The sequence below is a fragment of the Bombina bombina genome, unplaced genomic scaffold, assembly GCF_027579735.1.
Source record: "Bombina bombina isolate aBomBom1 unplaced genomic scaffold, aBomBom1.pri scaffold_578, whole genome shotgun sequence".
Lineage (NCBI taxonomy): Eukaryota > Metazoa > Chordata > Amphibia > Anura > Bombinatoridae > Bombina > Bombina bombina.
Genome location: NW_026511323.1, coordinates 127,632 through 142,154, shown reverse-complemented (window position 1 = coordinate 142,154; position 14,523 = coordinate 127,632). Strand labels below are relative to the sequence as shown.

Sequence of the window (14,523 nt, the reverse complement as noted above, 5' to 3'; positions counted from 1 at the left end):
TACTCCCTGCTCATAATGACCACCCCTCCCCCCTTGTCTGCTTCCTTAATCAAAAAATCCTCCCTTTTTGTTTAAAGCAAGTTTTCAGTGAAATTTTAATACAATTTGTTAGTAAGTAAGCGTTATTCCTTTAAGGATAGGTTGTTTTAGGTCATGTGATTCTTTCCTTATGTTGCATCAGTGATTTTCTAAAGAATACCTGATTGAGACCTGAAATGTGAACTACTTATTTGAACTGCAATGTAGAAAAGCGGAGATTGGTTGGTTGAGTCATGTCATGAGCCGCTTTAATGGAATTGAAATCAGATATTGAACTATATAATGGCGATGAAGTTAAAATTTTAAAATGTTTTTAGAATGAAATGTGAATAAGTTTAAATCTCACAGTTTAATAGTAATACACTGCTAATATTGTGTGCATAGTGACTGTATTCACTATGAAGATAGCGATTGGATAAAAAGGATATTTGAACAATGTTCTGAATAACATGTTTACATTTTTAACATAAATTATCTTCATGGTGAATAATAGAATAGCCTTGATGTAAACCACTGCCACACACCTGTTGGTAGGTGAGAATAATAATAGGTGGGCAGGGCTGTCAACTATATAAATGTGTTCTAGGCAAGGTTTTACCACAGCTCATTGTTTGTTTGAAAGTTTTATCTGCTGTGGAACCGCTGAAATGTGTAGAGCTTTTTAATACATTTTTAGAAGCTGTAACAAGTTGGATATTTCCTGGTGTTGACTTGAATAAAGAAAATGTTTTATCTCTGTTTCATGAGTATTTTACATTAAAGGGGCCGATGTATTAAGGGCCGAATGTCCCTGAATGTCCCTGTTTCCGCACAAGCCTTCAGGAAGACCGCTGCTCCTTAACTCGTCCGAGACTGCGGACATCAATCCGCCCGATCTCATATGATGGGGTTGATTGACACCCCCTACTAGTGGCCGCGAATCCGCAGAGGGCAGCATTGCACAAGCATTTCACCAGAACTGCTTGTGCAATCATAAATGCCGACAGCGTATGCTGACAGCATTTATCGATGTGCGGCGGACATAAACGCTACAGCAGATCATATCCGTCCGCACAATGGTAAATCTATCCCTATGAGCCTTGTTGCGTGAAGACATTACTGCACACTATGTTTTTTGAGCTGGTTTGAATAAATAAGTGAACTGCGTAAGGAGGAACACAGAGAAGACCAACGTAACAGCTTGTATCCCCTGGGAGATACAGTGCTGCCAAAACTACAAATATTTGCGAATACAGTGGAGGAGCAATGTGTCTGGCAGCGATCTTTTGAAAAGAGGGAACAAAAAGGAACAGTTTTTTAATATTCTTTTGTATGTACTATCTAGTGATCTGTAAAGGGGCATAGAACCTTGCTAATTCTGCTACGAATAACTCTCCAAATGCAACCAATTATTCTACTGGCCTTACCGTCTGCGCTGCTGCATGGTCTACAAAATTTTATATCATATGAAATAATAATTCCCAAGCACCGTTCCTCTTTAGTTACAGTCAGTAATGTACCCTTTAAGACTGTAACTAGCCCCTGGGGTTTTTGTATCACCAGCAAACAAGTACACCTTCCCTTGGAGCTCACTACCAAGATCTCTGATGAACATGTTAAACAAAAAAGTCACAAGGACTGACCCCCTGGGGAACACCCTTGTAATGTATTACTAATATAAACTATAGAAAGTTTGTTAAAGATGAAATTAACAGGAAGTGCACGTTTGATACTAACATTGTGTACAGTTACCTAGTAAATTATTTAGGGGCTGAACAAGGACATATTTCCACAAGAGTCGCACAAATATCTTTTTGTCGGGACCCCCTCAAAAAAAGGTATTTTATTTTAAAATAATATTTGAAAGAAATTTAATTTAAGGTTTCTTAAAATAGAAAAATGTTTGGAGGCAATAAGATTGAAATTAAAACAAGATTCTGATTTAAAATTGGAACTTTACTTAATTTTTATTGGAAAACAAAATTTATGCTTACCTGATAAATTCCTTTCTCCTGTAGTGTGGTCAGTCCACGGGTCATCATTACTTCTGGGATATTAACTCCTCCCCAACAGGAAGTGCAAGAGGATTCACCCAGCAGAGCTGCTATATAGCTCCTCCCCTCTACGTCACCTCCAGTCATTCGACCAAGGACCAACGAGAAAGGAGAAGCCAAAGGGTGTAGTGGTGACTGGAGTATAATTCAAAAAAATTTTTACCTGCCATAAAAAACAGGGCGGGCCGTGGACTTACCACACTACAGGAGAAAGGAATTTATCAGGTAAGCATAAATTTTGTTTTCTCCTGTTAAGTGTGGTCAGTCCACGGGTCATCATTACTTCTGGGATACCAATACCAAAGCTAAAGTACACAGATGACGGGAGGGACAGGCAGGCTCTTTATACGGAAGGAACCACTGCCTGAAGAACCTTTCTCCCAAAAACAGCCTCCGAAGAAGCAAAAGTGTCAAATTTGTAAAATTTGGAAAAAGTATGAAGAGAAGACCAAGTTGCAGCCTTGCAAATCTGTTCAACAGAAGCCTCATTCTTAAAGGCCCAAGTGGAAGCCACAGCTCTAGTACAATGTGCTGTAATTCTTTCAGGAGGCTGCTGTCCAGCAGTCTCATAGGCTAACCGAATTATGCTACGAAGCCAAAAAGAGAGAGAGGTAGCCGAAGCTTTTTGACCTCTCCTCTGACCAGAATAAACGACAAACAGGGAAGACGTTTGTCGAAAATCCTTAGTTGCCTGTAGATAAAATTTCAGGGCACGGACTACATCTAGATTGTGTAGCAGACGTTCCTTCTTCGAAGAAGGATTAGGACACAAAGATGGAACCACAATCTCTTGATTGATATTCCTGTTAGTGACCACCTTAGGTAGGAACCCAGGTTTAGTACGCAGAACTACCTTGTCTGAATGAAAAATCAGATAAGGAGAATCACAATGCAAGGCGGATAACTCAGAGACTCTTCGAGCCGAGGAAATCGCCATTAAAAATAGAACTTTCCAAGATAACAGTTTGATATCAATGGAATGAAGGGGTTCAAACGGAACACCCTGTAAAACATTAAGAACTAAGTTCAAACTCCATGGTGGAGCAACAGTTTTAAACACAGGCTTGATCCTAGCTAAAGCCTGACAAAAAGCTTGAACGTCCGGAACTTCTGACAGACGTTTGTGTAAAAGAATGGACAGAGCTGAAATCTGTCCCTTTAAAGAACTAGCGGATAAACCCTTTTCTAAACCTTCTTGTAGAAAAGACAATATCCTCGGAATCCTAACCTTACTCCATGAGTAACTCTTGGATTCGCACCAATATAAGTATTTGCGCCATATCTTATGATAAATCTTTCTGGTAACAGGCTTCCTAGCCTGTATTAAGGTATCAATAACTGACTCAGAAAAACCACGTTTTGATAAAATCAAGCGTTCAATTTCCAAGCAGTCAGCTTCAGAGAAATTAGATTTTGATGTTTGAAGGGACCCTGGATCAGAAGGTCCTGTTTCAGAGGTAGAGACCAAGGTGGACAGGATGACATGTCCACTAGATCTGCATACCAAGTCCTGCGTGGCCATGCAGGCGCTATTAGAATCACTGATGCTCTCTCCTGTTTGATTCTGGCAATCAATCGAGGAAGCATCGGGAAGGGTGGAAACACATAAGCCATCCCGAAGGTCCAAGGTGCTGTCAAAGCATCTATCAGAACCGCTCCCGGATCCCTGGATCTGGACCCGTAACGAGGAAGCTTGGCATTCTGTCAAGACGCCATGAGATCTATCTCTGGTTTGCCCCAACGTCGAAGTATTTGGGCAAAGACCTCCGGATGAAGTTCCCACTCCCCCGGATGAAAAGTCTGACGACTTAAGAAATCCGCCTCCCAGTTCTCCACTCCCGGGATGTGGATTGCTGACAGGTGGCAAGAGTGAGACTCTGCCCAGCGAATTATCTTTGATACTTCCATCATTGCTAGGGAGCTTCTTGTCCCTCCCTGATGGTTGATGTAAGCTACAGTCGTGATGTTGTCCGACTGAAACCTGATGAACCCCCGAGTTGTTAACTGGGGCCAAGCCAGAAGGGCATTGAGAACTGCTCTCAATTCCAGAATGTTTATTGGTAGGAGACTCTCCTCCTGATTCCATAGTCCCTGAGTCTTCAGAGAATTCCAGACAGCGCCCCAACCTAATAGGCTGGCGTCTGTTGTTACAATTGTCCAGTCCGGCCTGCTGAATGGCATCCCCCTGGACAGATGTGACCGAGAAAGCCACCATAGAAAAGAATTTCTGGTCTCTTGATCCAGATTCAGAGTAGGGTACAAGTCTGAGTAATCCCCATTCCACTGACTTAGCATGCACAATTGCAGCGGTCTGAGATGTAGGCGTGCAAAGGGTACTATGTCCATTGCCGCTACCATTAAGCCGATCACCTCCATGCATTGAGCTACTGACGGGTGTTGAATGGAATGAAGGACACGGCATGCATTTTGAAGCTTTGTTAACCTGTCTTCTGTCAGGTAAATCTTCATTTCTACAGAATCTATCAGAGTCCCCAAGAAGGGAACTCTTGTGAGTGGAAAGAGAGAACTCTTCTTTTCGTTCACCTTCCATCCATGCGACCTTAGAAATGCCAGTACTAACTCTGTATGAGACTTGGCAGTTTGAAAGCTTGAAGCTTGTATCAGAATGTCGTCTAGGTACGGAGCTACCGAAATTCCTCGCGGTCTTAGTACCGCCAGAAGAGCACCCAGAACCTTTGTGAAGATTCTTGGAGCCGTAGCCAATCCGAATGGAAGAGCTACAAACTGGTAATGCCTGTCTAGAAAGGCAAACCTTAGATACCGGTAATGATCTTTGTGAATCGGTATGTGAAGGTAAGCATCCTTTAAATCCACTGTGGTCATGTACTGACCCTTTTGGATCATGGGTAAAATTGTCAGAATAGTTTCCATTTTGAACGATGGAACTCTTAGGAATTTGTTTAGGATCTTTAAATCCAAGATTGGCCTGAAAGTTCCCTCTTTTTTGGGAACCACAAACAGATTTGAGTAAAACCCTTGTCCTTGTTCCGACCGCGGAACCGGATGGATCACTCCCATTAATAAAAGATCTTGTACGCAGCGTAGAAACGCCTCTTTCTTTATTTGGTTTGTTGACAACCTTGACAGATGAAATCTCCCTCTTGGGGGAGAGGATTTGAAGTCCAGAAGGTATCCCTGAGATATGATCTCTAACGCCCAGGGATCCTGGACATCTCTTGCCCAAGCCTGGGCGAAGAGAGAAAGTCTGCCCCCCACTAGATCCGTTCCCGGATCGGGGGCCCTCGATTCATGCTGTCTTAGGGGCAGCAGCAGGTTTCCTGGCCTGCTTGCCCTTGTTCCAGGACTGGTTAGGTCTCCAGCCTTGTCTGTAGCGTACTTCCTGTTTTGGTGCAGAGGAAGTTGATGCTGCTCCTGCTTTGAAATTACGAAAGGAACGAAAATTAGACTGTCTAGCCTTAGGTTTGGCTCTGTCTTGAGGCAGGGCATGGCCTTTACCCCCTGTAATGTCAGCGATAATTTCTTTCAACCCGGGCCCGAATAAGGTCTGCCCTTTGAAAGGAATATTAAGCAATTTAGATTTAGAAGTAACATCAGCTGACCAGGATTTTAGCCACAGTGCTCTGCGCGCCTGAATGGCGAATCCGGAATTCTTAGCCGTAAGTTTAGTTAAATGTACTACGGCATCCGAAATAAATGAGTTAGCTAACTTAAGGGCTTTAAGCTTGTGTGTAATCTCATCTAATGGAGCTGATTCAAGTGTCTCTTCCAGAGACTCAAACCAAAATGCTGCTGCAGCCGTGACAGGCGCAATGCATGCAAGAGGTTGCAATATAAAACCTTGTTGAACAAACATTTTCTTAAGGTAACCCTCTAACTTTTTATCCATTGGATCTGAAAAGGCACAGCTATCCTCCACCGGGATAGTGGTACGCTTAGCTAAAGTAGAAACTGCTCCCTCCACCTTAGGGACCGTTTGCCATAAGTCCCGTGTGGTGGCGTCTATTGGAAACATCTTTCTAAATATTGGAGGGGGTGAGAACGGCACACCGGGTCTATCCCACTCCTTAGTAACAATTTCAGTAAGTCTCTTAGGTATAGGAAAACGTCAGTACTGGACGGTACCGCAAAATATTTATCCAACCTACACAATTTCTCTGGTATTGCAACTGTGTTACAATCATTCAGAGCCGCTAACACCTCCCCTAGTAATACACGGAGGTTTTCCAGCTTAAATTTAAAATGTGAAATATCTGAATCCAGTCTGTTTGGATCAGAACCGTCACCCGCAGAATGAAGCTCTCCGTCCTCATGTTCTGCAAATTGTGACGCAGTATCTGACATGGCCCTAATATTATCAGCGCACTCTGTTCTCACCCCAAAGTGATCACGCTTACCTCTTAGTTCTGGTAATTTAGCCAAAACTTCAGTCATAACAGTAGCCATATCCTGTAATGTGATTTGTAATGGCCGCCCAGATGTACTCGGCGCTACAATATCACGCACCTCCCGAGCGGGAGATGCAGGTACTGACACGTGAGGCGAGTTAGTCGGCATAACTCTCCCCTCGTTGTTTGGTGAAATATGTTCAATTTGTACAGATTGACTTTTATTTAAAGTAGCATCAATGCAGTTAGTACATAAATTTCTATTGGGCTCCACTTTGGCTTTAGCACATATAGCACAGATATCTTCCTCTGAATCAGACATGTTTAACACACTAGCAAATAAACTAGCAACTTGGAAATACTTTTCAAGTAATTTACTATAATATGCAAAACGTACTGTGCCTATAAGAAGCACAGAAAAAGTTATGACAGTTGAAAATTGATAAACTGAAAAGTTATAGCATCAAATCTTTGTAAAAAACACACTTTTAGCAAAGGATTGCTCCCATTAGCAAAGGATAATTAACCCTGATAGCAGAAAAAAAATACAGAAATAAACGTTTTTTGTTTTTTTTTGTTGTTTTTTTTATCACAGTCAACTACAATCTCACAGCTCTGCTGTGAGTGATTACCTCCCTCAAAACAAGTTTTGAAGACCCCTGAGTTCTGTAGAGATGAACCGGATCATGCAGATGACTGAATTTTTTGATGCGTAGCAAAAGCGCCAAAAAAGGCCCCTCCCTCTCATACACAACAGTGAGAGAGATCAGTAAACTGTCATAAATTAAATAAAAACGACTGCCAAGTGGAAAAAATAGTGCCCAAAACATTTTTTCACCCAGTACCTCAGAAAATTAAACGATTTTACATGCCAGCAAAAAACGTTTAACATAAATAAATTAAGTGTTATTAAAAAGCCTGTTGCTAGTCCCTGCAAATTAGGCTAAAGCCTTATGCATACAGTATAATTCCAGTGAAGTGCCATTCCCCAGAATACTGAAGTGTAAAATATACATACATGACAGCCTGATACCAGTTGCTGCTACTGCATTTAAGGCTGAGTTTACATTATATCGGTATGGCAGAATTTTCTCATCAATTCCATTGTCAGAAAATAATAAGCTGCTACATACCTCTTGCAGATTAATCTGCCCGCTGTCCCCTGATCTGAAGTTTACCTCTCCTCAGATGGCCGAGAAACAGCAATATGATCTTAACTACTCCGGCTAAAATCATAGAAAAAACTCAGGTAGATTCTTCTTCAAATTCTACCAGAGAAGGAATAACACACTCCGGTGCTATTATAAAATAACAAACTTTTGATTGAAGGTATAAAACTAAGTATAATCACCACAGTCCTCTCACACATCCTATCTATTCGTTGGGTGCAAGAGAATGACTGGAGGTGACGTAGAGGGGAGGAGCTATATAGCAGCTCTGCTGGGTGAATCCTCTTGCACTTCCTGTTGGGGAGGAGTTAATATCCCAGAAGTAATAATGACCCGTGGACTGACCACACTTAACAGGAGAAACAGAATTTATCTTGACCCATTTTTTTTTTTGGTTTAATAATGATTACTAACTGCAGGTCTGTTGAACTGCGATGGACACCAAGTTTGCACCAAATTATGCAAACATCTTTATGTATTTTTTATAATCCCATTTTGTGTAGAATAACAATCCTTGTCCTGGTACAGAATCATAGACAATATTATTTGCACTTAGAAGGGAGACAGGGATATGATAAATAAATGTGTTGCTTATTTAAATGATAACCCCCTTTCTATCAAATTTACACCGGTGGTTAATGATGGCGAAATCACTTTTTTGGATTCGGATATCCAAATAAATGAAAATAGTGTAATAACTAAAACACATTTTAAGACCTGTGATGCTAATACTTACATTGACATGAATAGCTATCAAAATCCTATGTGGTTAAAATCATTCCAAAAAGTCAATTTTGTAGAATTACAAGAAATTGTAGTAGTCAAGAAGATTATACAATTCAATCGAAGATGATCCAGAGAGGATACATAGATAAAAGGTTATCAGTGGGACAAAACAGAGGAAGATAGAATTTTAATATATCAAATGGATAGAAGCCAATTATTGGGAGAAAATGATAACAATAAAAAAATAAAATGTAAGGATAACAGTGACTTCCCACCCCCCATTGTGACTATTTATGATAGGGATTTAAAATAAATAATAATAATATCATAAAAAGACACTGGCATATTTTGGAAAGGGATGAGGCATTTAAAGACATTATTCCCAGCAAACCAAATTCATTTAAAAATATATTGGCACTCATATCTAACTAGAAATGTATTTATTTTAAATGGCAGGTGAATCACGTAACATGGGGCCTATGTAAAGGTTGATAGATAATATAATATAGGAGTCATTTAGAAAGTGCATGTTGTTGATGACTAAACACGTTTGACTCTGTTCTCTTCACACCTGGTTACCTTGTTTTTCTGTTTTTACCATGAAATAAAATAGCTTTGTTTTAAACCTCTTTTTGGATCCGAGACAGAGTGCTGGAATTTCCTCTGACTGTGTGGCTAGATAGATAATATAGATGGATAATTCCTTTATTACCCATTCCCAGTTTTGCACAGTCAACATGGTTATATTAATACACGTTTTACCTCTGTGATAACCTTGTATCTAAGCCTTTTCTGACAGCCCCCCTGATCACGACTTTTTATTTATTATCTATTGACTTGCATTTTATCCAATTAGCCACAACCCACGGGTGTGAGCACAGTGTTATCTATATGGCTCACATGAACTAGCACTCCCCTGTTGTGAAAAGTGAATAAAAAATATAGAGGCTGTCTATAGTGACTTAGAAACAGGCAGAGATTTAGAAGTTTAAAGGTTATAAAAGTGTTTTAATATAACAATGTTGGTTGTGCAAAGCTAGGGAATGGGTAGTAAAGGCATTATCTATCTTTTTAAACTATAACATTAATGGTGTTGACTGTCCCTTTAAAAGAGAAATATGGTGGAGTTTTAAAACTTATGGTGAATATAGTCTAAATAAAGACAATGAAGGTGGCAGCATTTCTTTAATTATGATTAGTTTTTGTAATATGTTTAGTTTTATATAAGTTAATTTGTTTATATGTTTCACATTTTGGATAGCTATCACTAGAGAGGAAAATATTGCAGTTTATGGCTATGAATGGAAATGCAAAAGGGACATTTATGGACACTAATGAACATGGAAAGCAATGACATTATTTTGGAGACGTAAAAAGCACATGAAGACTTCTTTGGAAAATAATTGGGAAGAAAATACAAACACAGCGATCATGGACACATAAGCAATTTTAGTTGGAAATATATTTGTATTATTGTACACTACTGGATGGTTTAAAATAAGTGGCCAAAACAAGGGAGATCACGATTTATGTAATTTTTCAGTGGAACTTTAATATAATGTTAGTAAGTAAGCAATGTTCCTTTTATGATAGGTTGTTTTTGGTCATGTGATTCTTTCATTATGTTGCATCAGTGGTTTCTAAAGAATACTTGATTGAGACCTGAAATGTGAACTACTTATTTAAGGCAATAGAAAAGAGGAGATTGGTTGATTCATGTCACGCTTTAACAAAATATTTAATGTGAAATCAGATATTGAACTATATGATGGTAATAAAGTTAAAAATTAAAATGTTTTTAGAATGAAATGCTAATATTGTGTGTATAGACTGTAAATTATTCACTATGAAGATAACAATTGGATAAAAGGGATATTATAATTTTGAACAATGTTCCGAATAGCACGTTTACATTTTTAACATAAATTATCTTCATGGTGAATATTAGAATAGTCCTGATGTAAACCACTACCAGACACCTGTTAGGTGAGAATGGTAATAGGTGGGCAGGGCTTGTCGACTATATAAATGTGTTCTAGGCAAGGAATTACCATAGCTCACTGTTTCTTTGACAATTTTCTTGGATTTTGAAAAAGGTGGTTGAACAGCTTAATTGCGTAGAGCTTTTTAATACATTTTTAGAAGCTGTAAAAAGTTGGATATTTCCTTGTGTTGACTTGAATAAAGAAAAGTTGTTTTATCACCTCTATTTCGTGATTATTTTCCATTTAGTGCCTTGTTGAGTGAAGAGGTTACTGCGCTATGTTGAGCTCATTGTTTTTTGAGCTGGTGTAAACGAATAAGTGAACTGAGTAACAAGCAAAAGAAAGAAGACCAACGTAACAGCATGCATCCCCCTGTAAGATAAAGCGCTGCCAAATCTACGGAGATCCCTAGTTAGGGCTTATCTTAAATGGTACATGGTCTAAAACTTAAAAACGTGCGAAGAAAGGTTCTATGATCTAAAATATGTATAGTTTAGAGTAGAGAAGGGAAAGAGGTGACATGACAGAAAGTTTCAAATAAATGAAAGGACTTAATAAAGTGGAAGCTGAAAGCATTTTCCACAAAAAAAGTAATACCAAAACAAGGAGTCACCATCTTAAGTTAGAATGTAGCAGGTACAGGAGAAATGTGAGGAAGCTTTTTATAGAATGGTTGATTAGTTTAATAAACTTGTAAAATGTTTAAAAAAATGCCTGGGACACATACAACGCTATCCTAAGAAATAAGTAAGTTTACACTGACCATATTCATTAGGCTTGGAGCTCCCTATGCATCTAACCAAGATATTTAACCCCTTGTTTTCAAGGTAGGTTTGCTTATCAGTGATCTCTACACTAAAAAATTACCTGATTTAGTTGGCTGTTCCTTTTTGAAGGCCCCAGTGCTGGGCTCCAGACGCTTTCCTGACTGGCTACTTTCATACCGGATGAAGTTGCCATCAGAAGGAAGAACAACAGGATCTAAAGAGTCACAGTATGTGGAGTTGCACACGCAGACCACAGAGCTGTGCCCAAAACTTAAAGGGACACATGGCCGAGCACCTGGCAAACAAACAAAAGATATGAAAGGCAGAATCGCTTAGCATGAACGGCAAATGCGAATGGACTTCTACAGGTACCAAATCACTCACCTAATAAAGCAGGAATCAAATGAAAAATATACAAAACAGTAGCATATTGGTAAATCATGGCTGATGGGAGCAATAACATCCGTTCCCTACCTAGAATAAAAATACAAAGTAGAAACATGAGAACAGAAACAATTAGCATTGTGTATATTGAATGTTTATGGTTGAGATAAATAAAAAGGGTAATTTTTATACTCTAAAATTCTTTATAGTACAGTTGTAGTAGATATGCACACTACAGTCTAAAACCAACCAGAGGCCGTTATCTCCTAAATTAAAATTCAGCAGATTAAAAATACACATGAGAACATGCAGATATATATAGGCATCATAAGATTAATTTCACTTTAAAAATACTACTATCCAGGATATTGCGCTGCCCCTGTAAAGTGCTGAACGAGTCCCCTGGTCCCACTTAGGACAAAGCAGATGATGTGTATAAAGTATTGTTTATAATACCTGGGCATGAAAACTTTTTTTTAGCAAACTTTATTGAGATGGTTTGTGAAACAACTGCCCCTTCTTCAGAAATGAGGCCTGATTCTCCAAAGATCTCTAGTCTGGCTATGAAATTTGTGCATTACAATGTCCATTATAATGCACAATTGTTTTGTTTTTTTATATGCATCTTCAATGGTTATATGCAAACCTGTCACTGTATTCAATAAAGATCAGTTCTATTTAGCAGCCCATATTCTTCACAGAAAGTTTTTCCAGCTCAGTGGTATTATAAAGTAGACGGGTGGGGTAGTGTAATAACATTTTCTGTTATTTATAAATGTAATTTAAATTATCTAAAACACACAATTGCATAACATAAATACATTGATTTAATAATAAATGTGTGCAACAAACATTGAAAGAAATTTAACCCCTTAATGACCGAGGACGTGCAGGGTACGTCCTCAAAAAAAAGGCAGTTAACGCCTGAGGACGTACCCTGCACGTCCTCGGTGTGGAAAGCAGCTGGAAGCGATCCTGCTCGCTTCCAGCTGCTTTCCGGTTATTGCAGTGATGCCTCGATATGGAGGCATCCTGCAATAACCTTACATGGCCTTCCGGTGCAGAGAGAGCCACTCTGTGGCCCTCTCTGCACCGGACATCGATGGCCGGTATCGTTGGTGGGTGGGAGCCGACTTGGGAGGCGGGTGGGCGGGTGGTGTGCCGTGTGACGTCAAGGGGGGCGGGATCGGGGGCGCGCACGGGCACGGAGGTTGGCGGGCGGGCGCGTGCACGGGGCGGGAGCGGGTGGGAACCGCTACACTACGGAAAATGGTTATAAAGTAAAATGTTAAATGTAGCCTAAGCACACAAAAAAAGCACAAAAAGAGATCGTGAGAGGGGTGGGGGGTTGGTTTTGTGTGGGGGGAAGCTACACTACAGAAAAGTTTAAAAAATGGCAAACAAACATTTTTTCTTCTAAACTGGGTACTGGCAGACAGCTGCCAGTACCCAAGATGGCGCCCATTAAGTTAGAGTGGGAGGGTTATAGAGCTGTTTGGGGGGGATCAGTGAGGTTGGGGGCTAAGGGGGGATAGTACATAGCAGCATATGTAAATATGCTATTAAAAAAAACACCAAAAAAACCAAATATAGCTTTTATTTTAGTACTGGCAGACTTTCTGCCAGTACTTAAGATGGCGGGGACAATTGTGGGGTAGGGGAGGGAAGAGAGCTGTTTGGGAGGGATCAGGGGGTCTGATGTTTCAGGTGGGAGGCTGAGCTCTACACTAAATCTAATATTAACCCTGCAAGCTCCCTACAAGCTACCTAATTAACCCCTTCACTGCTAGCCATAAAACACGTGTGATTCGCAACGGCATTTAGCGGCCTTCAAAATACCAAAAAGCAACGCCAAAGCCATATATGTCTGCTATTTCTGAACAAAGGGGATCCCAGAGAAGCATTTACAACCATTTGTGCCATAACTGCACAAGCTGTTTGTAAATGATTTCAGTGAGAAACCTAAAATTGTGAAAAATGTCACGTTTTTTTTAATTTGATCGCATTAGGCGGTGAAATGGTGGCATGAAATATACCAAAATGGGCCTAGATCAATACTTGGGGTTGTCTACTACACTACACTAAAGCTAAAATTACCCCAAAAAGCTCCCTACATGCTCCCTAATTAACCCCTTCACTGCTGGGCATAATACACGTGTGGTGCACAGTGGCATTTAGTGGCATTCTAATTACCAAAAAGCAACACCAAAGCCATACATGTATGCTATTTCTGAACAAAGGGGATCCCAGAGAAGAATTTACAACCATTTGTGCCATAATTGCACGAGCTGTTTGTAAATAATTTCAGTGAGAAACCTAAAGTTTGTGAAAAAATTTGTGAAAAAGTGAACGATTTTTTTTATTTGATCGCATTTGGCGGTGAAATGGTGGCATGAAATATACCAAAATGGGCCTAGATCAATACTTTGGGTTGTCTACTAAAAAAAAATATATACATGTCAAGGGATATTCAGAGATTCCTGAAAGATATCAGTGTTCTAATGTAACTAGCGCTAATATTGAAAAAAAAATGGTTTAGAAATAGCAAAGTGCTACTTGTATTTATTGCCCTATAACTTGCAAAAAAAGCAAAGAACATGTAAACATTGGGTATTTCTAAACTCAGGACAAAATTTAGAAACTATTTAGCATGAGTGTTTTTTGGTGGTTGTAGATATGTAACAGATTTTGGGGGGTCAAAGTTAGAAAAAGTGGGGTTTTTTCAATTTTTCCTCATATTTTATAATTTTTTTATAGTAAATTATAAGATATGATGAAAATAATGGTATCTTTAGAAAGTCCATTTAATGGCGAGAAAAACGGTATATAATATGTGTGGGTACAGTAAATGAGTAAGAGGAAAATTACAGCTAAACACAAACACCGCAAAAATGTAAAAATAGCCTTGGTCCCAAACGGACAGAAAATGGAAAAGTGCTGTGGTCATTAAGGGGTTAAACTAGCTAATTTCAGTTTAAACTGTCGCTTACACTTTAGATCGGTGGTCAGTAAAATCAGGCAGGTGGTGTATCCATTAAAATGGTCCTGGGAAG

The 14,523-nt window shown here is 39.4% G+C and overlaps 1 protein-coding gene across 2 annotated transcripts in view; it reads right to left on the bottom strand.

The window, feature by feature from the left end:
* Positions 1–14,523, bottom strand: part of LOC128643701 (lysosomal acid glucosylceramidase) — a 160,068-nt gene that overhangs the window by 112,874 nt on the left and 32,671 nt on the right. For both annotated transcript variants that reach the window (XM_053696530.1, XM_053696529.1), the window contains exons 2-3: positions 11,471–11,560; positions 11,187–11,381 (exon numbers count right to left, since the gene is read on the bottom strand). In XM_053696530.1, coding sequence (XP_053552505.1) covers positions 11,187–11,381; positions 11,471–11,549 — 274 coding nt within the window. In that variant the 5' untranslated portion in view covers positions 11,550–11,560. The remainder of the gene's footprint in view (positions 1–11,186; positions 11,382–11,470; positions 11,561–14,523) is intronic.